The sequence below is a fragment of the Phalacrocorax carbo genome, chromosome 1, assembly GCF_963921805.1.
Source record: "Phalacrocorax carbo chromosome 1, bPhaCar2.1, whole genome shotgun sequence".
NCBI classification, from domain to species: domain Eukaryota; kingdom Metazoa; phylum Chordata; class Aves; order Suliformes; family Phalacrocoracidae; genus Phalacrocorax; species Phalacrocorax carbo.
In genome coordinates this window covers 121,470,359-121,494,155 of record NC_087513.1, presented here as the reverse complement: position 1 = coordinate 121,494,155, position 23,797 = coordinate 121,470,359, and the positions used below count along the sequence as shown (strand labels likewise).

Here is a 23,797-nt window from a genome sequence, read left to right as displayed (position 1 = left end):
CCGGCCACGCCGGGGCCTGCAAGGCCGCGGCTCTCTCGCTCACCTCCGGCGGCAGTAACAGCAGCCGCAGTAGGAAAAGAACCAAGATGCGCACGGAAATAAATCCCTGGGGCTCGTTGTGAACACAAGCCTAGCAGCACCGAGTTCCTTTTGCAAGTGGGAGGCGCGTACAGCCCCAGTGTGGCAGGGGGAGCGCAGCAGCGCAGGGGCTGCTGAGACCGGAGCTGTTACAGTAAGATAAACAAACCAACACACTGTGGACATCTTCATTTCTTTCTTTCTCGGATCTTGGGTATTGCATTTAAAATTCCACTCAGGAAGTAGGGCATTGTGTTTAGAAGAGATGGATAAAAGAAACATGAAACAGTGCCAAGTTCCACCACTGGTAAATTTCTTTCCCTGATAAAAACCCTTTTTTCTTCCTTCTCTTCTTAATAAAGGAAGCCAAACTACACAGTCCTGTTGAAATACACATAGACATCTATATATGATGGGATCTAATTAAGCCCAGATGCAAGTTTGCAGGTGTGGTTTCAGCATGCGCTGGAGGAAGGGAGGGAAAGGGGGCTGCTCCAACGCCTGGCCCCAGCCCACAGGGTCCAGCGCCCCACGCGCAGGTTGTGCCCGCATCCATGAGAATCAAGCCAAGCTTTGGACCTGCCAGATTTTAAATCTGATATTCAAGGTTTTATTATTCTTCCTATAAATACGGAAGGGGACACTGGAAAACTGTATTGGTCTTCATTTGCATCATAAAATCTGTCTTGATTACCCAAAAGCTTATTACAGCTCAAACAAAATTACTAATGCGAGTAGAAGATGTCCTTATCTCAAGCACAAGAACTGGTGCAACACTACCACCTCTCTCGCCTCCCCTCAAGGCTCCTGCGCTTTGTAAAACATACTTCTTGTGAGGCTTTCAGAAATGTTTTGAAGGTGAATAGCTTAAAAATCCAAAATCGTGCCTCTAAGAGGTTGTTCTGAAAGGCCAACATTTTCTCCATATTCTGTGGTTTTTTAATACTGTAAACCCAAGAGACAAATACAAACTTAGGGACAAAGTTAGCCAACTTCATAGAACAGCACAACTCCTGTTTCACACAGCACAAAGCTATTGCCGTGACAGGCCCACGATTACAGCCTGTCTTCCTACAGGTCATAGTTTGAGAAAATAATACAGTCTTTAAAAAAGCGTGCAAAGAAAACATGTATATGAAAAACAGTAAAATGGATTAAGTAACAACTACGGTATGTGTCAGGTAACACGACCATGTTTTTCATGTTAGCTTAAGCATTTCTGTTTTAAAAGGATCCCAGGACGGATTTTTCTTTTTCCTGTGCTGCTACTTCCCTACTCACCTATGCCTCCCTTCTACCTCAGGTAAAAAGCCTACTTTCTACCATGGTAGGAGGAGGTGGCAGAGGGGTGGAGAATGACAAGCAATTCCAAATCCCAAGACGATACCACCAAGCATCTTCTGCAAGCATCGCTCCAGCCCACCCAGCTACTCCCCTTCACCCTTCTGAGACCCTGAAACATTGGCACGACCATGAAAGTGTTCAGAGGCAAGGGTGCATCAGCAGCTGAAGATACTTTTAAACATTTTACCATAAGAAAAACATAACAAATCACTTTGCTACATTTTATTTAAGCAGCAAGTGCATCTTTATTTTGTATACTGAAATTCTATCAACTGACTGTATGTGTCTGCTATAGAGTTTGGACTCAGCAGTTTTTCATATTCATACCTCTCCTCTCTTCCACGAGTGGGAAGAGACCAAAAAACACAATCAGAAGAACAAAATACATGCAAAAAAAAAATATCAGTTCCGGCTCAATATTTGCAGTATCTTCATTAACAAGGGCCTTTCATCATGTGGCTTGAAAGCATCACAAGCATAGAGGCAGCTCTTTGTGCTCAGCACCTCACTTGTTATTAGCCAGTTCTCATGCCAACTGAGAAAAGCGAGGACACCAAAAGTTTCAGATTTTCATGTGTTAATAAAAACATTTTTAAAAAATCTCCACAAGACAAGAAAGGGCTTTCGTGACAAAAAAGCATTTGTAACACGTTCTCTTACAGTTAAATTAGATTATTGAGTTGGCAGTTCCCAGAGTTTTACTGCAGTATCTCAGATTAATTAATTAAACCTCTGCAGAAGTTATATAGCACAGTAAACTTTCTTCCCCCATATTCATTGCTATGGGTATATAATTTATCCTAATTATTGAAACTTTATCAGGTTTGGAAGCTATAAGAACTAAGAAAAATGGGTCCACTTATTCCTAACAGTGCTCCAGTAACAGGTACGTAATAAAACCAATTAAAGCAAATGGAGAGCAATATGTAGACCTCCAATTAAGAATGACTTAAATGAGGATAAAGAGACAGTCCATCACAAAGTACAACAAGACTGCATTACAAATAACTCACAATGCTTAGTCTCTGTACAATGCATTTTTAATAAGGATGCACTTCTTCCAGTCATATTTCAAACTTCACTGATTTAAGAATACGTTTTTGTCTTACTTGAAATCAGGAACAATAAAAAAAAAAAGAATTCAATGAATCAAGAGTACAATGCTGTCAAGCTGTTACGGCCACAGGGTACACCAAATCCACCATGGATGGCACTTTGCCTATCCCTACACCTCACCCACTTCTGTAAGTCACACATAACTCCACCCACACTGTTAAAAAGAGTTAAAATATGCCACTATGAGGGCCACTCATTCTCAGTGAATACCACTGCATAAAATCACTTTGTCTTAGGTTTTCTCCCTCCCATGAAGAGTAACTAGGAATTAAAATTGTCTTTATGAACGTCTCGCATAAGATAATCACTGTCAGAATCCAAGTTGTCTTCATCTACTGGTGTTTCTTCTGCCAGACGTTTCATGCCCCGCTGTTGTGAAATGGCCAATGCATATTTAATATTGTAGATATTCCATTCACAGCTGTAAAAATAAATAGCACCATTGTCAGAAACAAGATTCCGTTTTTCTCCTAAAATAAAAACATCTCTAAAAGGAGACCGTCTTGAAATCATACCACGCCACCATCCCCCAAATTACTCCACACTTTCGGGCAGGGGTTGGATTTAAACTTTGAAATGTAACAATACATACAGTTTAGAAACATCTTCAAAATGACGTTGGATGCTTTTCTGAAGGAACTGAATCACAGGGAGCAGCTTCACTGACCTTAGACGGAGAAAACATGCAACTTGCAGTACAATTTATATTTCCATATGGAGATCTAGAACTTTTCCATATTCTCAAAATTTTAACAAGCATACATGTTAACTTTTAAACATGAATGTTTTAAGATCATACTAAGTAAACAAAACCTTTTTGCTTTTGACTCTGCCCTCAATGGCTATACCACGATATAAGTAATATTATTGCCAGAAATATTTTTTCTAATGTCATACAGCAGTTTGAAGAACTAACTCTGCTTGCTGTAATAACAACAGTTCCTTCCAGCTATTACAGTACTTTCTGAACAACGAATAGTTTGTTTTAAATCATCCTCTTCTACTTCATCGGCAACAAAACGAGAAAATTTGTTCCAGTCATTTCAGTAACTAAAACATTAATTCCCGTCTTGAAGCAAGGGAAGAGTTACACAGTGCACTGTTTCTTTAACCTGCAGGACCCCCCTCTCCAATTACCTCTCACTTAGCCTATTTTAAATTTGTGAATTTTCCTATTTTTGTTCCCAAAAGTCTATAAACTCAATCCTATGGGTGGGCTGAATATAATTCATACGGCAGGCACGTGTAGTTGTAGGGATCTATGTAGGAAAGCAGAACACTAACAAGCTAAAAGTGCCCACTGTAATCACAAGCTAAGCCTACAGAATGCAGTCAGCACCTGCACATTATCTTACAGTTATATTTAATGTGCATATTTGTTTAAAACCACAATTGCCAAAATCCTATCACTCCAGAAATCTTCATGCATTTATAGGGTAAGCAGTTGCTTGGCTTCTGCATAGCAGAAGCTATGCAGTTTCACTTGTAATATTTGAAAAATGTTTTTGCAATTTATCCTCAGAAATCCTATTATGGATTCCAATTCTATCATATACACTTTTTAGTAAAGAAGGTGTATTAAGCTAAAATGTAAGTTTTATAAATAAATGTAAATATTTAACTAAATGCCTGTGTAATAAATGTAAGTTAAGTTGTTTTAATTGTTGTATATGCATCTACCTAGAACGTCAGTACTCTTAATTAAAAACCTCAAACTGACAGGTATGTTACAATGCTTGTCAGCTTTTTGACTTTTTCAAGATCTCACCTTGTTTTCAGTTTCTGTCCATGCAGCATGAGCAACTTATGCGCCCAGATAAGATAGAACTCTAAATGAGAAGATATCTCAAATGCAGAGGCCAGGAACTCCAATACCTTCTCCACGTACAGGTCTGGGAGCGATGAGCAGACAACATCAACTGTGCAAAGAGGAAAAAAAAGCCCAGACATCAGAGCTGAATTACTATTTGCAATAACATGGAAGAGACCATAGGAAAGCATATAGGGAAGGAGAAGGAAGCGCCACCTTGGCAACTATTTGATATTTGATATTGTATTTCAGAGTACAGTACCATAGTCTCTCAGGAGGCAAGTCTTTCCTCTTTAAGCCTTCCAATCACTGCTGTATTTAAAAGCAAGAACTTAACCTCCCCTCCCCAAGTTGTTCTTCCTACAAGAATATTCTCCCTCCCCACCATCTCTCCTTCAGAACTTTTTCTTCCATGCTTTCCTTCTCTTTCGGTGTAACCAGACTTTATTGAAGTCTTCTTGCTTCATACGAACGTCTGTATTCAGTGGAACTAGTCAGGTGTAATCATCAGAGGCAATAAAGGATACTTGAAAAGAGAGCAAAGTCAGGGGCTCACAGAGGAAGCGCCTGAATGCTGCTAGCAATTGCGCGGCTCAATGAAGCACGATTCATAAGCATTCAAAATAATCTCACATGTAACTACGATGACCTCATTATATATAAACTTCTCTCAAAAATAACCAAATCCTATTCTCTGCAGCCACCCCAACTGGTCTATGTAACATTCAACAGTGAAAAAAAGTTTTCCGCTTTCATAGAAACAGGCACACATTCATTCTGTTAACAGTGGATTACAACACCTGAAATTCCCACGCCTCATCCTCTGCTGCTGAGGTTTTGGTGCCTGCCCACTTTCCCAGCGTTGCCCGTGTACATGGAGTTTTGGCTAACTTCAGTAAAAGGCAACTAAGTTTTGCCAGACAGAGGCAAACACCGTTATGCCAACGCAGGTATGCAAAAGGCGATTAACCCTGACATGCGTAATTATCAGGCTTGCTACCTAGGGAATAAGTTAAGAAAATCCTACAAAGCAGTTGGGCTTGCAACACATCTGATTTCAGACTTAAGCATGTTTTGGCTAGATAAAAGGAATTTTTATTTGTTACATGTGAAACACTGCAAGGAAATAAATACCTTTTTACTGGGGCAACAACACTGAGGTAAAGGTAAGAAAATACACTTGAATTATATGACAGAACTGCTAATGAAGTTACGAAATTAAGTAGAATACACCACCGAAAGTTTATTTTTAACGTTGTGTCTACCATATATTGCTAATGAACGCACACATTACTTATCAAAATGATTAAACAGGTGCTAAAGAATCACTTCAGTAAATATCCTCTGAAGCTGAGTGACGACTTCTTTTGTTTCTGACGTGTCAGTTTTGAAAGCATCCATCTCTTGTTAGAAAGAGCTCGGCACTGAACTAATAATCTGTTTGGTTTGTGTGAACACAGCCCTCTATAAGGACCGTATTTATGTTTGTTTAGAGGGATGAATTTCACAAACACTGTAACTAAAGGAGCAAAATCATCGGAACTTCAAAGGGCTGACAGTTGCGGAGCTGCTCCAAATTTTGGCAGTCCAAAGCAAGACTATTTTAGAGCAGCTGGCACAGAGCATTATCCAGTTGAGTGCTGAACACTTCCAAGGATGGAGACTCCACTACCTCCCTTGTCAACCTGCTGCAGTATTTGACTACCCCACCATATTGTTTTTAATACCTAGTTGGAATTTCCCATGCTGCAAGAGGTCTGCTGCCTCTTGGCATGTCATTGTGCAACCTCGAGTCCGGGTCTGCCTTTTTTTGTAACATCCTGTTAGGCACCTGAAGACAGTAAAAATATTCCTCTTCTCTTCCAAAGACTGAACAAACCCAGCTCTCTCAAGCCTCTCCTTAGCTGTCATCCACTCTGGCCCTCCAATCACTTTCCAGGTCTACCACCAGATGCTCCAGAGTATCAATGTCTGTCTTGTACTGACGAGCCCAAAACCAGGTACAGTACTACTGATGTGATCTCACACGTGCGCGATAAAGGCAACTAATCACTTTCCTCAAACTGCTGACTACATCCTTGATAGTACAGCCCAGTATCTGGCTGACCACCTGCATCACACAGGCACACCACTAACTCACGTTAAACTTGCTGTGCCCTCTAACATCAGCTGCTTCTGAGAAATGACATCCAAGAACTTTACCTGCATATCCAGACCTGATCAAATTCCATGTTCAGAAGTCACTAGATAAGCATGCAATAAAATTAAAACATAAGTTAACAACAGAGTCTACTTTTTTTTTTACAAAAGACCATCCATTCCTCTTTAGTCTTCAGCTACAGTAGAAAGTCCTTAAATATCAGTGTTATAACTTCCCTCTCCCCACCTCGAGCTGAACTCTGCCCTTTACACTTCAACTTACTTGGCTTACACATCTATGCTAACAGCTCGCTCAGTCAGATTTCATGGAAGATCCACTTACCTTCATTGCTAGGTACAGCCTCTATAACCTCCTGAATTAATTTCTTTTCATTCAGCTTGAAGGCCATGATGATAGCCATAGTGTACTCCTTCCGATGCAGTGTTTTGCGTATATTGCTGGGTGTGACATCAATATCCAGCTCAAAAGGATCAAAAATTAGCCCGGAGTCCAGCGAATAGATAAGAAGACCCTCTGTGGTGGTGGCTGCCCAGCTTCGTCCTAGAAGAAAAGTAACAATATTGTAAGAACAAAGCTGGGTTTTCTAGGATAGAAACAGAAAAGTAATGATAAACAGATGGCTCTTCATTGCTTATAAGAAGTGGGTAAGACTGAAAAGCATGCATCATTGATGGACCTGTCAGCAATGACAATGCTTGTGAAAAATACCGGCTGACAGTGATGTACACTTAAATTTCCTAATTGCCCACTGTACGGGAAACTAGACTACAAACCTAGCAGCACTGTGTAACATCTGGAGAGACCATGTCCAAGGCGTTTCTACCTCATTATTATTCCTCCAATGCTCTAGTCTTTTGCTTGTTTTATATGGAATTAAAAAATCCTCCATTAACTGTCAATACTCACCTGTAGGAGAGAATCGCAGGCAAGTCACTCTTATTTCTGGTTTAAAGTGTCGATAACTCATGTCGCCTAAAAGAGAAGTTTAGAAGTGATTTACCAGAAGTTCACGGTCTAGCTATCAACTCTAACGATGCTGTTATCATTATGCTGAAAAATAATGTAGAACATGCCATAAACTGGCAGAGTTAAAGACAGGATAAGTAAGGGACAGTCCAAGAGATCTTACAGTCAAAGTAAGTAGTAAGACTGAATTTTGCTTTTCAAAAATGAAATCAGGACTACTAGGTTCCATACCCAGCAGACCACAGTACCTCCTGTTTCCTGTTGCCTCTACTATGCAAAAGGACCCACCCATACAACAGCTGAACACTTGCGTAACAGATCCCTGTGGTTACAGAACATTCATATAATCCTAACTTTAAAACCGAGCTGAACAATTCAAACCCTTCTGATCTGGTATCAACTCTACATCAAAGGTTTTGATCCATGTAAAACTAGTAACAAGACAGCAAAGCCAAAAGCTGTACCTCGTTTTACTCCAGGAAGAGGAATGGCAACACCGTCTTCACCTCCAGCCCCTTCATCAATCAGAGCCATGCTGCCAAATTCCGTCATTTTTCTCCGATCTAAGTATTCCTAGAAAAACATTTAAGTTCCATTCACTGCACTGAATCTCCTCTCAAAACATCTGTATTAATTGAAAATTCTCCATAACATTCAGGAGTTATCTGGTGATTATTTCTTTGCACTTTCTTCCAAAAGTTTCTCCAACGTTATGGAGAAAACTGACAATTTCACGACAGCAGGCAACAGTGTCCACCCGCAGATGAAGATCAGGCTGTTTCAGTCTTAAGGCCTCAGAATAGCGCAACTCAGTTTAGACTGCAGTTTCACATTATTATATTGCTGTTCTATTTAAGAGATGCACTCTTTCCTCAGGTTCCATAACCATACTCTGCTAACATAAGGGCTGTGTAGCTTGACAGCTATGCAAATGATGTTTTAGGGACCTCCCTGCCCCCCATTTTTAAACACCCATCCCCTCCAGGATTCTTTTCCAGCTGGCTCACTTCTCGTGTCCTTTTTAAGCCACATGATGAGCTCCGCTAGCACAACAGAGGGCAGCAGAGAAAAAAAGGCTCCTTCACAAACCACTTTTGTCAAAGAAACATATTTGGAACCACAGTCGAATACAGCCCGACACAAACACTGGAACAATCATCATTCTTCCAGGTAAGGAGATGCTAAGAAGGATTACTGGAATTTTTTGCTTCTGATGCTTTTCATTGTTCACTTTACTTCTAAAGGAATTCAATTTTGTATTTAGCAACATTCAGAAACTGAGTTTGTAAAGGTCAGTGATGTTGTACTGTGTCCACAATAAAATCTTTCATTTCTTTGCTAACACAAGCAACTGACACCCAGGGAAAGTTAGCTAGGTACCAAATATTGATCGTTTATATTTTCATATTTTCTCTTCAATTTTAAGTTAAGTGCCAACTGACTTAACCGTGCTTAAGAGTTCTGCTCATTCAGTACAAACACATTGCAATCTGGCAACACTTCAGTTAGCTCAATGTCAGGAATAAATTTTTTTTTTCCTGAGAAATATTTCCTTACCACTCTCCGGCACAAAACGAAGTAAATGAACCTACGCTTAACAAAACATGAATGAATCCCACTTAAATGAGACGTTACACCAAAATCAAACTCTTGGGGGCGGGGAGGGGAAATGAAAAAGCCTGACTCCTGTGGTCACATACCTCCATTGCATCTAAAGAAAAGTTGCATGAGATTTCAAATTTTTTCATAAGGATCTGTTCCTTGACATTATATATACAGACAAATTTTGACAATCCACCTGCCAAAATAGACTGACCGTCTGCTGAGTAACACAGAGTAGTAAAAGATCTAGTAAAGAAAAAGAGAAAGTAGTTAATCTCAGTGCCACATCCGAGCTGACAAGACATGAGTACAGCACGAACACAGACCACTCCAAGGAGAAAGTGGAGATCTTCATTCACAATACGTACTTAACACAAAAAACTGTTTACCACAAAAAAAAAGTACTTTGTGCTTTACTATGAATCACAAACAATTTAGAACTTCAACAGCTTTTTGGAGTACTTCTGACCTTGAGTCACAGCTCAGTGAACAAGCTCTCAACTCAACCCTACACAACACTAAGGATGGTCAGAAGAGCTAGAGAAAAAACAATGTCACGGCATATTTTAAAGAGGTGGTTAAGAGCTCACCACCAAAATACTTTTTTTTTTTTTTTTTCAAAAATTCATTGTTTCCTTTTTTTATTTTGTTTTGAGGGGGAACAATATGGACAAAAAAAAAGAGGGGCTCAAGGGAAAAAGAGAAGAATGAAACACTTGACTTCCATATTATGCTTTTTGACAGCACACAAATTGAACTTGCCTTTAAGCATTACTTCACATGTGTAAGTAACATGTAATAAAACCCAGAGTGTAGTTACTTTTTTAAAAATTTAACAGTTTCTACACTCTAGTAGTTAGATACTAGTACCTACATAACAAGATATCCACTTAAAAACCTATCACACTTGGCCAATGAACAACTTGTCATGAGAAGCTTCATATTTTAGTGGCAACCCACATTTACAACTGATGAAACATGCTCATAACGATGTTGATCAGTTGGTGAACAGGACAAAAGACAAAAAGGATCCATCAAGTCAAGTCAGGCAGTCTTAAAATCTGACATCAGAAACAAAATATTTGAACAGCAGATGCACCCTGAAATCTTCACTTAAACACCAAACAGAAAGAAGGAATTCAAAAGCAAGAGTCAGCGTGGCACCCTCGTTTCACTGCCATCTCATTGACTTACTTTCCCTTGGCTGCTTGTTTGGCAGTAATTTTATCAAGCTCCTTCCTTCCCATCTGAAGATCATGCCTTCCCTCAATTGAGCCAGTCTGCACTGCATTTTCATGATCCCAGAATGTTATCTGTCCATTCAAAGCAGCAACTGCAAGCTCCTTGCCATCAGGACGGAAAGCAACAACAAGAACTGCAAAGAATTTAATTAACAGTTAAAAATACAGTCAGATCTTTTCCTAAGAAAATACCCTATATTTTTCTAGGATCTTATCTCAACTACCAGAGGAAGCTTAAGCATAACAAGTACGACTGTACTTTTTCTCTGGACAACATACAAATGTTTAGCTGATTATAAAGCTACAGCTAGTATTAAATAAAAACGATTTATTGCACTGTTAACTAAGTACTATGGAGAACTATCTCAACTTTTGGTTTTCATCACCAAGAATGAGAGAGCCTGTATTTGACATGTTCTGCTGTTCACTCTTGAAACATTTTTGATAATATTTTATATTTGACATAAGATGAAATAAAGGTTACCATCTGAGTTCAATATTAGTGTCTCTTTAGTTCTCCAGCTGTCTAACATATCCCATAACTTGACAGTTTTATCCCATGAGGCACTAGCCAGAACGCACTTCATTGGGTTAAAGGACAAACTGCTGATGGGGCCCTCGTGACCTGATAAGACCTAATAAAAGAAGAATAGATAAAATGGAATTAGGTGAAAGAAATTGAAATACATGTGGTCTGCATTCAGTAAACTCTAAACATAACAATGAAACCATGCCTAACTTGTCCAGAAATGCTTGAGGTCACTTTTGGACATGTAGCATGATACGTACCAGTGATTCTCAACTTTTTATTTTCAGAAGTTTTTTTAAAAGAAAAAATCACAGAAGTGCTAGCACTCTTACGTACATATAGTCTCTTTAGAAACCAGGACTTAGGAATACAGTGCGCTTCCCCTCCCCGCCCCAATCAGACCAATCGTGAAAAAGCAAGTCATTGCTCTGAGAATTCAGTATGCCCTGCAGCTGAAAGCATTTAAGAAGAAACACTAATAAAAACTCTGAATAATACAGCATTTTATGACATGGAGCTCCTACTCCTCTCAAAAGAAGTCAGGGAAAGAAACTAAACACAAAACTCTGGAGATCCACTCAAGTATATGCTCAGTTACTATCAGTGATCTGTATTCAACCGCTATGCCAAATCAAATATATCAATCACTGAGTTCATCTAGTTGTACAAGGCGTACATAATGCCTAAGAATCGAAAACAGCAAATGAGCTTGATGCGCTCAGAAGTAGCGTCCCTCCTTTATTACATCTACTCTCAAGAGAAAGCATTTCAAACTAGCAGCAAGGGAGTAGGGATTTACCGTAAAAGTCTTTTCGCCCTACACAATAAAAACTTTCTCCACAAGAAATTGTGCCCTGCTCTGCTCCAGCAAAACTGTCCACAAAATCTGTATCAATCTTAGGACAGCACCTACAATTTCTTCACTACCTGCAGAAAATATGTAGAAAAGAACATCTCTGAACAACTACTGGAGGAAAGACTCCCATGCCCATGCGTGAGCTCAGCAATACTGGTGTTAACTTCATCAGCTAGAAAAAGCTCATTATTCAAAAATTCTAAAAACTGTTTCTCACACAAATCCAGGATAGCCTCCATGCAATGAATCAAAAACTGCTGAGAGTAACATAGTGTAGCTCCAGTTCTTGAATATAAACATAACAAAACATTTCATGGTGTATTAAAACCCTCCAACTAATCCCAAAGTTACTTAGTATCGTCACAATCCATACTATGTGGTAAATTCAAGCCCTTCAACATTGTAGGTCCTTACATCTAGCAGCCTCCCACTCTGCATTGACCAGATGAATATTTCAAAGGAATCCTGGGAACCAGCTGACACAATCTCACCACTGGAATCCACAGCTAAACACGAGAACTGACTTGGTCGTGGAGACGTAAAGGTACGGAAATTACGGTATCTGTTGTAAATGTGAAAATAAATTATGACAATATCTTAGGTAGATTCAAGCATTTAAAAAAAGGATTTCATTTTACTTGTAAAGTCCTTTAAGCTACCTACAGACAAAATATTCTTTGTATAACATTAGATGCAATGCCTCAGCATGACTGCAAGATTCAAAAAAGGTATTAACAACTCTGCAGAAGTAACAAGCAAAACCACTCAAACAGAAGAGCTTTCTTCTATTACATAGCGTATATCCATTCTTCAGAAAAAACATGGGCTTATGTATCTTGTTCTGTACAGAGTTGTATTATAATGGCTCAACCACTAAAACCATGGTAAATGTTCTGTTAAATGGGTGCCTTTTCCTCATTGGAGTAGTAGAGCCAGAAAACGATCCTACTGGACTTCCAGCCTCTGAGAAAAGTTCTTCCAGAATTTTCTTCATAGAAACTGGATGAAGTGACATGATTCCTAATTACTATCTAGATTTGAATCAAAGGCTGAATCCAAAATCAATAAAGCAGTACTCACATTTGCACAACTTCAACTTGAAACAAGCAATCAGCAGTTTGCTGTATTTCAGGGGGTAAAAGCTTAAGACTAAATAAGATACAAAAGCTTTACAAAGAGTTACCTGTGTAGATCAAAGGCACGCACTGTTCCATCTAGGGAAGCACTCAAAATGACATAACCATTGGAAGTAAAAGTTACAGCAGTTACACCGCTGGTGTGTTCTGTAAAAGTGACAAAACAAAAGCTGCTTGAAGTGTTCCACACTTTCACCTGCAAGAGACAAGAAAAGCCTTCTTAGCACCTCCAACAGCAGTTCAGAGAGAAAGTTATGGGTAAGGCAGCAGAAGGGTAAAGAAAAGTTAAGTCCTAAACCTTGACAGTAGCATATAGGACTTTCAGTACCATCAGTAAGGAATTCTGTGCAAGTGAGACAAACAGGGCGCAGCTTATCATTAAACCCCTAAGGACAGACACACAATAGGAAAATCTAAGTGGAGATAGGCAAAAAAAAAAAAAAAAGAATTAAAACAAAGCTAATTTTCAAGGAAAGCTACAGCACTTGGTGAGCATCTCAGGCTCCCAGGCTTTGGACTGCCCACTGATAAGCCAAGTGTCAAATTCAAAACCATCTGTGAAGCCATGCCAAAAGTTACAATTGAGATGTTATTTCACTCTTTTTTTTATGAGCAAAAATGTTATGCGTTTAACTACCTGCAGTTTGAGACTTCTGGGTTTGGCCAATTTTAAATCTGAATGGCAGAAACCATGAAGTGGCAGGTCGTTTTTCTGATGTTCAGAAGTTCTAATAGGAAACAAGATATTATCTCTGCCCCATTTATATGCCAATACATTATGGGATTTCTCCACAAAACACCTTTAAAAACCCCCAAAATTACAGGTACACCTAGCCTACCGTTTCAATACAAGTTAACCATGAGAAGCTAATTTTTCTTTTAAATAGCAAGCTTCTGCAACGGTACATTTCAGAAAATTCTGTTTAGGAATTGCACTTTTAAACAATTTGAAAAGAATTTTGCATCAAAACCACTTGAGGGCATGAGTTTGCTGACATTCATTCAACCCAAAGTATCACAGAACCACCACAAGCACACATAAATTAACATTTGATAAATTAGATCTTCTTGTGTTTATGGTGACTGCAACTATAACAGTAAAAAAAAAAGTCTGCTCAAAAGCATAAGTGATGCAATTTGCAGAGGATACCAATAATAGCAAATCAAGAGATCTATATATGTGCTCTAGAGAGAAAAATCAAAATATCTAGGTGAGGACAGAAATATTACTACTTTACATTAAGATATATATATATATATATCAGTTACAGTAACAGAACTTTTGACATAAAATGGAAATTCAAGCTACTTACTCTCTTATTAAGACTTAAGGTCACATTTCAGTGCTACCGCACCACTTACCTTCCCATCTTCCCCTCCAGTTACTATGTATTGTCCATCTGGAGAATATGCTAACGAAACCATGCTGTTGAAATGTCCCTGCTGCTTCAGCACGTAGGACTCGCTTTGCCATTCCCACACCAGGAGCTGACCCAAACCTACAAGCACATGAGAAGAATTAACCAGAATTATTAATATAATGATGAAACTCTGCAAATGCAAGCCACAAAACACACAGATCACAAAAATTTACAAACCTGAACATCCAAAGGCAATCCAGTCACCAGTACAGTTGATAGAAATAGAAGCTATCCTTTGGTCCGAAATACTGAAATTAGAGAATTACCCAATAAACAAACTTGTGTTTTCATGTCTTCTGTGATAAAACTTCAAATCTAGGGTTTATTTACTCCGTTCAAGCAAGTTCTTTGATTACTTTACCAAATTTCCCTATCATTGTAACACCAAAAGCAACATACAAGTTCTTCCCTTTATTACAGTCAAAACCACCAAACAGACAATACTGCCTTATTCAGAACGAAGACAAGAGTATCTGCACCCCAAAGAAATACTTGCCAGCATGGAATAAACTCCCCACATTCATGAAAAAAATTGTATAAGGAAATAATGCATTTTTAGCTAGCACCATACAGCAATGGAAAAGAATTATAGTTTTATTTTTCAACTTAGTGACAGTTTACAGATAATTTTACATCTGCAGAACTTTTTTTTCAGATACTATCTATATTTTCTACAAAGACACTGACAACACGAAGTCCAAAGCAGTGAAGAAATCTATAGCCAGCAACTAACTACTCAGGAGTTCCTCATTCAGACCTCATTTTTCCATAATAGCTATGGAATGGAGTTGTATCGTTATTTTAAGTCTAACTATGATTATACTCTTCCAGAAATTACAATACTAAATAGATACTCATGTTTCAAGATTTTTGTGCTCTAGTTACTCATTCTGCACTATTAAACGTGGTGTGTTCTCAGTCAAACAAACCAACCAACTCCAAAAAAGTACCCCACCCCCTACAAAGCCAAACCAAAAACCAAGCACAACCCCATACCTCACCTCAAGGAGTGGATCAGATTGAAGTCTGGAAGCTCATGGAGGTGAAAGATTCCAGAGGCAAAACCAGTGACTAAAAGGTGTGTTTTCTTGTGATAAGCTGCAGATGTCAGGTTATTAAAATCTCCCTCTTTATTGAAAAAATACCTGGCATCAAAGAAGTAAGAATAAAACAAACAATGCAGAAGAAAAGTATGCTGTTAGTGGCACAGTGGCATTTCAAATATAAGTCAAATTTTTTTATCAAGGTACCCTACACAAAACCAAAAAGCAGTAGTTCCAGGAATTGCTAAAGATCTGTACTTTACATAGCTAGTGAAAGCTAATTCTCTTCCTCTATGTTTACAGCTGCTGCAGTAATCTGATTATCGGAAGTGACACCTGATCACATGCAATTAAAGGGACCTAAAAGTTGACCTCAGAGGAACTGCACTGTGCATTTCCTTTCAATCATCTAGTGGCAAGATGGGTGACTCATGAATTCACTGGTTATCCTTCTCTATGGGAGGCCTCTTACAGAGGAAGGAATGGAAGCGAGTCATAAATATTATACACCTGGTGAAGGAGGTCTCCACAGTTTCTTTGTAGCTGTATCTCCTATGGGAACTAAACAGATAAGCAGCACCTGATAGTCAAATAAAAGAGCATCTGAACATTACCCAACAGCTGCATACTCCAAATTCCTTCAGTCTGGGAGCGATGTTCTCTGAGGATAATTCCAACCTGGGTTGGGGTAGGGCACTTTTATGATTCCTTTTCAGTCAGAAAGGCTGAGAACAGAAGCCTGATGTCAGGTGTTCCCAATTGGCCCCTACATGCATCCCATCTCTCCCTCACTCCACCAACAGAACAGATTGCTGCCTATGAGCATTGCCCTCCTTCAGGCAAAGCTAAATGCTGTGACTATCTTAAAACTGGATTATTCTTTGTAAGCCGTGTCTCCTTTGATGTGGACAGATAGGGAGACCCTTCAGGAAGGCATCTCCAAGTAGTTTACTGAAGAGGCTGATGAGCTATCTTTACCAAATGTTGCTGTCACTTCCTGTAGTCAACCCATCTCTTCTCCTGTATACTTACTTAGAGAAGACTTTACTAAAGATCTCCTTACTCTTTGAGTTTCAAACACTAAAACATACACCATAAGTCAGTATTTCCTGTATACTAAAATTACACTGACTTGTTTTTCTGAAGGTGAAGGGTATCGCCCTTCATAGAGTCAAGGTATGACAAACATGTTTTACTGAAGCTATTTAAAATGGGATCTATAGTAAGTTACTAAATCCTGGACAGTGTTTTATACTGCTTTGAATGAGTTAAAAAGGGTAAAAAAATCCCAATATAGTAAATACCCATAACAATTTTGTCTTTGGAAAACTGAAAATCACTTACTTTGCAACACGAGAATATTTAACCTTATCTCTAGTCTCTTGTTCATTTGGATTGGCTTTTCCATGAATTTCTTCACCCTTTGGCTCATCAGGAAACTCTTCATCATTTTTCTCTGCATTCTCTTCCCTAGCTGCATCTTTAGGGGGCATGGGCTTCAAACCATCGAGCTCTGTATCACACTGCCACACACAGAGAGCTGCATCCTGGCTAATTGTGTACAGCTACAATACAAACACACAAACATACAATTATCATGTAATACCTATGTTTTGTACTCTGCTGTCTTGTTATGAATACAGAACTGCAGAAGGGTTAGCAAGTCTGCACTCTATCATTAGGATAATGTATTACTTAGACCTCTAGAATTCGACGTGCTTTGATCTGGAAAATTCACTTGTCCTGAGAAACCAGTGATTTACTTTACCTGCCCTCAGAGAAATTTTGAAAAGACCAAAGGCAATTTGATTACCAGTTGGCATTACAGCTAATTTTTATTTTTTATATTTACAACTATAATTTTTAGTGGGAGAAATTTTCAATAACTTACTCTCCTTTTCAAGTTTAGTTCTTCAAATGTTCATGGAATTCTAAACTCCTGATCACAGCAGAGGAGACAAGAAATACACCACTTAAGTATTTTCTAAATTCTGAGATATTATCAAAATAGTTAGTATCCTTACCTACAGATAAGATTCTGCTTCAACTATTTTAATATTAAAATTCAAGAATATTGTGTAATTATACATACATCTAGACTGTTCTCTTCAAAAAAGCAGGCTACTATTATGTCCTTATGCCCTCCAAGCGAGTAGTAGATCAAGTTTGCCCATCGTTCAGCTCCAAACACCCACGTAGACATGTCCTTGCTCCCTACTGCAAAACACCTACAAAAGAAAAGGCGATTTGAATCAAAACACTGGTTTTCAAAACCCTTCACTGGGTGAAGAACGTTCTGAATGGGAAGACAGCAGTCACCACTTTAAAAGTAATTTTACACACAACAGGGTTGTAAACGGAGGTTGGCAACTCAAGCAAAGGTAGATGGGATTAAACACGTTCAAAAGGTCAACCACACTCACACTCCTGAGATATATTCCTTTTAACGATAACTAGGTATTTTCAAGCAAGAATGCATTGTTGATCCCTAATACATGCATATTTTATACTTTCTATGCTGCCTAGTTAAGTTTTTTTAATTCAAGGTTGAATCAGAAATAGAAGCGCCAAAAAGAATTTTTAAAGCTAGTACAATACTTCAGAGCAAACAAAATGGACTGTAACATGCATAGATATACTGACAATGTGAGCAGGTAGGCAGTGCTCTCGTTTAACAACTCACTTGGAATCATCAGTCCAGTCGATGCAAGTTGTTTCATCATATGGACCGTAGTAAGTTTTATCCAGAACAAACGCATTAAATTCTCGTTTCTTCCCAGGAGCATGGTACATAAGAGCAATATTGTCTTTTGTAATCACAAACTTCCTGTCATAAGAGGGAGGAAAAAGGTAAAATTGCACATAAAGCTGTTAAAGCAAACAATCGTTCAGTACAGACTGCAATACAACAAAAAAAAGACATTTAAAAAGGTTTCTGCATTACTGAAGTGATAAATATGGATTGCTTTTGAATTAAAAACAGAAAATTATTTGCAGGTTGATATTATCCCCAAACTTCATGAACACAGGTATACCTTACGCATTATAACATATACAGAAAACATTAAATAAAAATCACTTAAGTTCAATGATGAAATATTTATTCTCTAATTCTTACAAAGGAAGGAAAAGTTAAAACACTCATAACAGGGTATTCTATTTCGATCTCTCTTCAACTCCATATATTGGCCACTTTGACAAACACAAAGAATCTGCACCCCTGTTACACATATCCTCTAATCTGGTCCTATTGCCAGTATAATTCCCTAACACAGAACCATCACTCCAACTTCAAGCAAAAACTCATTCATGATCCCTTTAAGTCAATCAAACTCAGGAATGCTGCTAAACGGGGAACTCCACACTTTTTCCTCTCAGCCTTTTGACACCTCTAACATTTATGTCACCACACTTCAGCTCAGTGACCATACAGTCAAGGGACATAAAGAGAGACACTCAATTCAGAGAACCGCCTCTTTCAGTAGCACAGTGTCTTAGACTAACTTAAGTCAGCAGTGAAACTGCACTGCTACGAGTACCATCACACAACACTGCAGCACTGACTGTCCCCACCGTGGGCTCTTTCACCTTACCTATAATACACAGGAACAGTTAAGACTCACAGCAAATCTTCTATGTTTCTAAGAGTTCCACAGGAGACAGAAAACATCTGTTACAGGCAACTTTCCAGCTAGTACCTGTTTCCAAGGCTCTGCTTTCCCTCTTTTCCTTCCCTCTCAACTTTACAGATAAAGTGACTCCGATCAGCAAAAACCTTCCCTACGTTAATCAACAAGTATTATCCCCAGACTGGTCAAAATATTTTAATAATTATAACAAGTTTATGGGTTAATTTCTGTTGCTTTGTTCTAAAGCATGCACATTTTACTTACTTGCCATCAGGGGAAAAGCTGACACTGTGAACTGGCTTGTGAAAATAAAAGTGATGTATCACACATTTACCGATCAAACTGACAAGCAAGGCAGCTCCCTCTGTAAGGGCAGAAAAAGAAGCATCATGGAAGTAATCCAGTTCCCAAAGAAACCACAACCCTAGCAAGCTTAGTTTCTTTTCTTAAAGCAGGGATGGGGAAGGGGGGGGAAACCAATACCTCCTCAGAAATTTTTAAAGACCATGTGGTTAGTATTATTAAGAAGAAAAATATAATCAAAATTACAAGTCACTTTCTAAATTCTGTAAATAAGTTCTTTTTAAGTTCTGTAAATAAAGCCACCTTCCCCTGCAATTCTAACATAATTTTCAAATCAGAGCACTTCTAGTCTGTGTTAAGGTTGAATACCTAGCAATACAGACTTTCTTCTTCAGACTGTATTTTCATCTCATTCTTTTATCAAACAAATTACTCCTTTATGAAAGTACCTTCATCAATTAGTATGGCAAGACTTCCATCTGGAGAGAGCCCCACGCACACAATATTAAGCCGTGTAGCCAACGGGAATGTCTCACACTTATTACTGCAAGAAAAAGATAAAACAGTAAACTGGGTACAAGAATGTAGAAATAACAGTCACCTTTGGAATCAATGAATTACGGTTCAATACCTATGTTAAAGCTACTGATTCAACTTAGATGCAAAACCCCCACGACTTTCTTCAGCTACTACAATCTCACAAACACCAAATACTTAAGAGATGGGCTCCTGACCAGAGCCCTGGTGTAAGGAGCATCAGTCGCAACTCTGGCCTACAGGAAGGTAGCTGACAGTCTAGGCTTTGCCATATATGAAAGACACTACAAGCCAGAAACATACAAGGAAACCATATGACTAAATCAAGTGCAAACAATTTTTCCCCTCCTTATTCCTTTCTGAAACACATCTTCACATACTACTGATGCTACTGATCTACTGCCCCCACAGACCTACGTACAGAAAATCTGCACAGTGCAACACCTCCAGAGTTATCCTACTAAGCAGGCTTCTACCTTTTAACGACAAGCCAGAAACTTTTCAGAACGTTTTGAGACAGCAAACCATTCCTGAGAACCCCAGCCCAAGCCAGCTGCACCCCCAGACCCCGCAGCGCACTCGGCCTTTCATGTAGGCCTGCGGGAGATGCAGGCACTGCAGGGAGCACCCTTCTCTCTCCCCCCACCCTTCCCCACTAGGGACAACGCGGACTCGGCTTGTCTTCCCTCCCCGGCCCCCACCCCCCCGGGCAGGGCTGGCGGAGCGCTTAGGCCGGCGGGCCCTGAGGGGGGGGAGGCGGCAGGCGCTGGGGCTCGCCTACTTCTTCAGGTCGAAGACGGAGATTCTGTTCCCGACGGGGCTGACGAGGGAACTGCCGTCGCGGGTGAAGCTGAGGTTCCCGCGGCGGTACACGGTGCCCAGCAGGCCGGAGAACTGCGAGGGGGGAGGGAAAACGAAGCGGGGGGGTAGTTAGAGGCGGAGGAGAGGGAAGGGGAGAAGCAGGCCGGGGCCGCCGGGTACTCACCCGGTACGCGAACTTCATGGCGGCAGCGGCCCGGGATGAGAAGCGCGTGGAGCCACTGCCGGCACGCGCAGCCGCGGCGCCAAGGTAGATCCCGCGCATGCGCCCGGGGAGGCGGCGGCTTCCCGCGGTGGGGGCAGGCGCTGCGGGGCCGGCCCTCCCCTCTGGCCTTAGCCGGTGGAGGCGGGGACTCCCCACCAGGAAGAGGGGTCCCGCCGTTAAGCCCGCCCGGTAGCGTTGGTCTCCGCTTGTAGGCGCGCACTAGCTTGGGACGGGCCGCACCGCCGCCGGGCCGCCCTCGCTTCCCCTGCCGCCCGCCTCGCCCGCCCGGGCGGCGCCCGGCCGCGGCGGGACCGGGGGAGCCCAAGCGGGAGCGCCAACGGGCGGCGAGCCGGGGTGCCGGGCACCTTTTCTCCCCCTCAGAGAGCCGGGGAGCGGGCTTCAGACCGCCATTCTAAATACGTCCCGTTAGTTAAACTTAAGGAGAAAATATTTTTTAGTCAAAGCTACTTCAAAGCAGACGAAACAATCAGCTCTTCAAACAAAAGGGGGATAAAAGTCACGGCAGCTGAGAAGTTGGAGTTCTTTTTAAAACATGTATATTTAGAACTGTAACGCTTACAATTTCATTAAACAATCTTAGTACAATGTGTTTAATCTAACGGTATATTACAGAACAATGTGAAAAATGATTTAATAGCAAACCATGAAAATGGAATTAATACCTGCAGTGTCAAAGTCACTAACTTGTTACCTTTTCCAGTCAAAGAATCCCAGCAGTCATTCACACTAAATGATGCTTTGGGTTTTATCCAGAATAAAACGGTATGATTTCCACAGAGAAAGGGCATTCCTTCACAGAAAGAAGATGCGTAACAAGAACGTTTTCAGCTAGCAGGTCTACTTTATACATCTATTTAGACATTGTCTTTTTAAAATAAAAAACAACAACAAAAAAGTTTAGACCAGTGCAGGGTACCTATTCATTTTTCAACTTAATTGCAATTCTTTTTGGAAAGAAGATTCAATTTTTTTCTTCTCCTTTATAATTTAGCAGAACCTGAGATTAGAAAAAAACAACAACAATTAATTCATCTAATGAGCAGTTCCTTACTTTAGGTTTACTGACAAGTATTTGAAATGGGACAGTTTTCTTCTGTGGAGTCTGTTGACAACGCACCATTATAGATCTGCAAGTAGAAAAGGTCATTCTCACATTAAACGCACAAGTTTCAATATCAGAAGCAGGACATCAGGAGGAGTTGTAATTTTTCCAGTCACAGGTGGATTTGCAACATTCACAAAAATTACACCTTTTTTTTTACATTTTTTTGTATTTACACTTCAGATATAAATAATGAAATTCTTTAAGTTACATGTTTTAACTTTGCTTCACAATTATTCTACATCTGCAAGCTTTCCTCTTTCTTCCATCATGAATGCAGAAGTCTGGCCTCTAATCCGTAATAATTACACTAAGCCTTTATGATGAAAGGTTGACTGTTCAAGTATCACATCATACTGAAATTTTTGCCCCAATTTAAAAATTGGGGCAGCAAACCAAGCCACTTAGAAACGTAATAAAAGAAATTCATCTGGGAACTTAATAAGCCAAATAATTTATTATTAAATTCTATCAATCTCTTTCTTTGGTAAGAACTATGCAAGAGGATGACCCAATCCCCAACCCCAAAAAATCATATAATATGTGACATCACAGTGTCTACTCTGTGAAGGAGAAAGCCTCAAAAAATTAAGGAATTTTGTTCAGTTAACATTGTTTATAGCAGTAGCTCTTCCATGCATCCAAGTATGCAACAATGGAAGTTTAATACAAAATTGCAATGGCAGGAATTAACAATGATAAAACAAAAATCAAACCAAAACAGAAAAGCAACTATCACACCAGTGAATGTGCTGTTGTATGCTTTGTTGTATTTCTCGCACATGTGTGGAAAAGCCTGTAAATCATTACATAAAAATCCAAGATTTGGATAATTATATCATCCAACTCTAAATTCTAAAGCATGTAGGAAGCATGAAACAAATCTCTCAGCTGCCAGACAAAAATAAAGTGGTCCAAGTATTTGGATTTTTTGTTTTTGTTGCCCTGTGTTGTGATGCAGGATATGACTGAAGGGAGAAAACCCAATAGCTTACACAAAACATATTAAAGTGGCAATATAAACTAGGCTGACAGAAGCTTCACTGTACATTTAAATTGATACAATTGTCTGGTGCTTCCATGGCCAGTACATGTTGAGTGCCATAGGTCGTCTTAGAGTTAGAATGTTACAACAAAGACTAATCAGGTCATAATCCTTTAAAGTGCTTTCATATCCAGTTTCTAACGGGTTTTGTTTTCCTTGTTTTCATACCGAGTTGTCACGTGACATTGACTTCCAGAACATGGTCGTCCTTGCTGGGAATGACAAGTATTTGCATACCCGTGCTGCAGTTGAAGACCTGACCAGATGAAAAGGATTGCAGACGGGGCATTGGCAAACCTTTGTGTTCCCCACTAGCTGCAGAATGCAAGCTACCTCTGCTCCTTATGCTGCTGTTGTCAGCTTGATCATCCACATTCTTGTCCACAGATAGGTTATCATTTTCAATCCAGCTATCTGTTCAAAACAAAAACCCACAGTTTCATTCCAGGGAATGATTAAACAACCTCAAAAGTATCTCAGAGCTCAGACGCAGAGCCTGCTTACCACACATTAACAGTTACTGATCATCTCTGCTGAGGTAACAGTCTCTGCACATTTTTGGCCAGCAGCAGATGCAGCAGAGTTAATTACATTGGTTTCTAAGGAAAATTTAAGTAGTATTACCTCACATTTGCCCCAGGCTAGAAGGGTGCACACTGGCAGTCCCTGGAACTCTGCTGACAAACGGTAAGTTGCTTGCACGAGTGAATTCTCACTACAGTGCTGGGACTGCTCAACAGTACAGAAAAATACACTAGGTGGCTGTGGTAGTTTAAACTCTTCGCCTAATCTGGTTTATATGCCACATTTTTTCAGCAGTTCTTTTATTTCAT

General features: G+C 39.8%; 2 protein-coding genes and 1 long non-coding RNA gene across 4 annotated transcripts in view; 1 reads left to right on the top strand and 2 right to left on the bottom strand.

Moving 5' to 3' along the window:
• The first annotated feature begins 21 nt into the window (after positions 1–21).
• On the top strand, positions 22–2,562 carry LOC135317099 (uncharacterized). The gene is made up of 2 exons (XR_010376217.1): positions 22–385; positions 1,382–2,562. It is a non-coding gene; the product is annotated as an uncharacterized LOC135317099 (long non-coding RNA).
• On the bottom strand, positions 2,445–20,867 carry PWP2 (PWP2 small subunit processome component). Its single transcript, XM_064472713.1, has 21 exons — positions 20,758–20,867; positions 20,554–20,666; positions 19,685–19,779; positions 19,197–19,296; positions 17,987–18,130; positions 17,396–17,531; positions 16,648–16,868; positions 15,262–15,405; positions 14,438–14,508; positions 14,202–14,338; positions 12,887–13,035; positions 12,118–12,265; positions 10,803–10,953; positions 10,272–10,452; positions 9,176–9,323; positions 7,940–8,048; positions 7,416–7,481; positions 6,831–7,049; positions 4,307–4,457; positions 3,131–3,205; positions 2,445–2,959 (listed from the first exon to the last, which is right to left on the bottom strand). Exons 1-21 carry the CDS (start codon positions 20,854–20,856, stop codon positions 2,800–2,802), a joined length of 2,817 nt encoding a protein of 938 aa, XP_064328783.1. The 5' UTR covers positions 20,857–20,867; the 3' UTR covers positions 2,445–2,799.
• A 469-nt stretch (positions 20,868–21,336) lies between these two features.
• Positions 21,337–23,797, bottom strand: part of TRAPPC10 (trafficking protein particle complex subunit 10) — a 43,926-nt gene continuing 41,465 nt past the window's right edge. For both annotated transcript variants that reach the window (XM_064472696.1, XM_064472704.1), the window contains exon 23: positions 21,337–23,378. In XM_064472696.1, the coding sequence (XP_064328766.1) occupies positions 23,140–23,378 (239 nt within the window). In that variant the 3' untranslated portion in view covers positions 21,337–23,139. The remainder of the gene's footprint in view (positions 23,379–23,797) is intronic.

Excerpts from the sequence above, each read along its gene's own strand:
- PWP2 (XM_064472713.1), bottom strand. The coding sequence starts at position 20,856 with ATGCGCGGGATCTACCTTGGCGCCGCGGCTGCGCGTGCCGGCAGTGGC. Across the intron at positions 14,339-14,437 it reads GATTGCCTTTGGATGTTCAG|GTTTGGGTCAGCTCCTGGTG; the intron begins GTTTGTAAATTT and ends ATGTGCTTGTAG. Across the intron at positions 7,050-7,415 it reads CCTGCGATTCTCTCCTACAG|GACGAAGCTGGGCAGCCACC; the intron begins GTGAGTATTGAC and ends CTTTTCTTCTAG.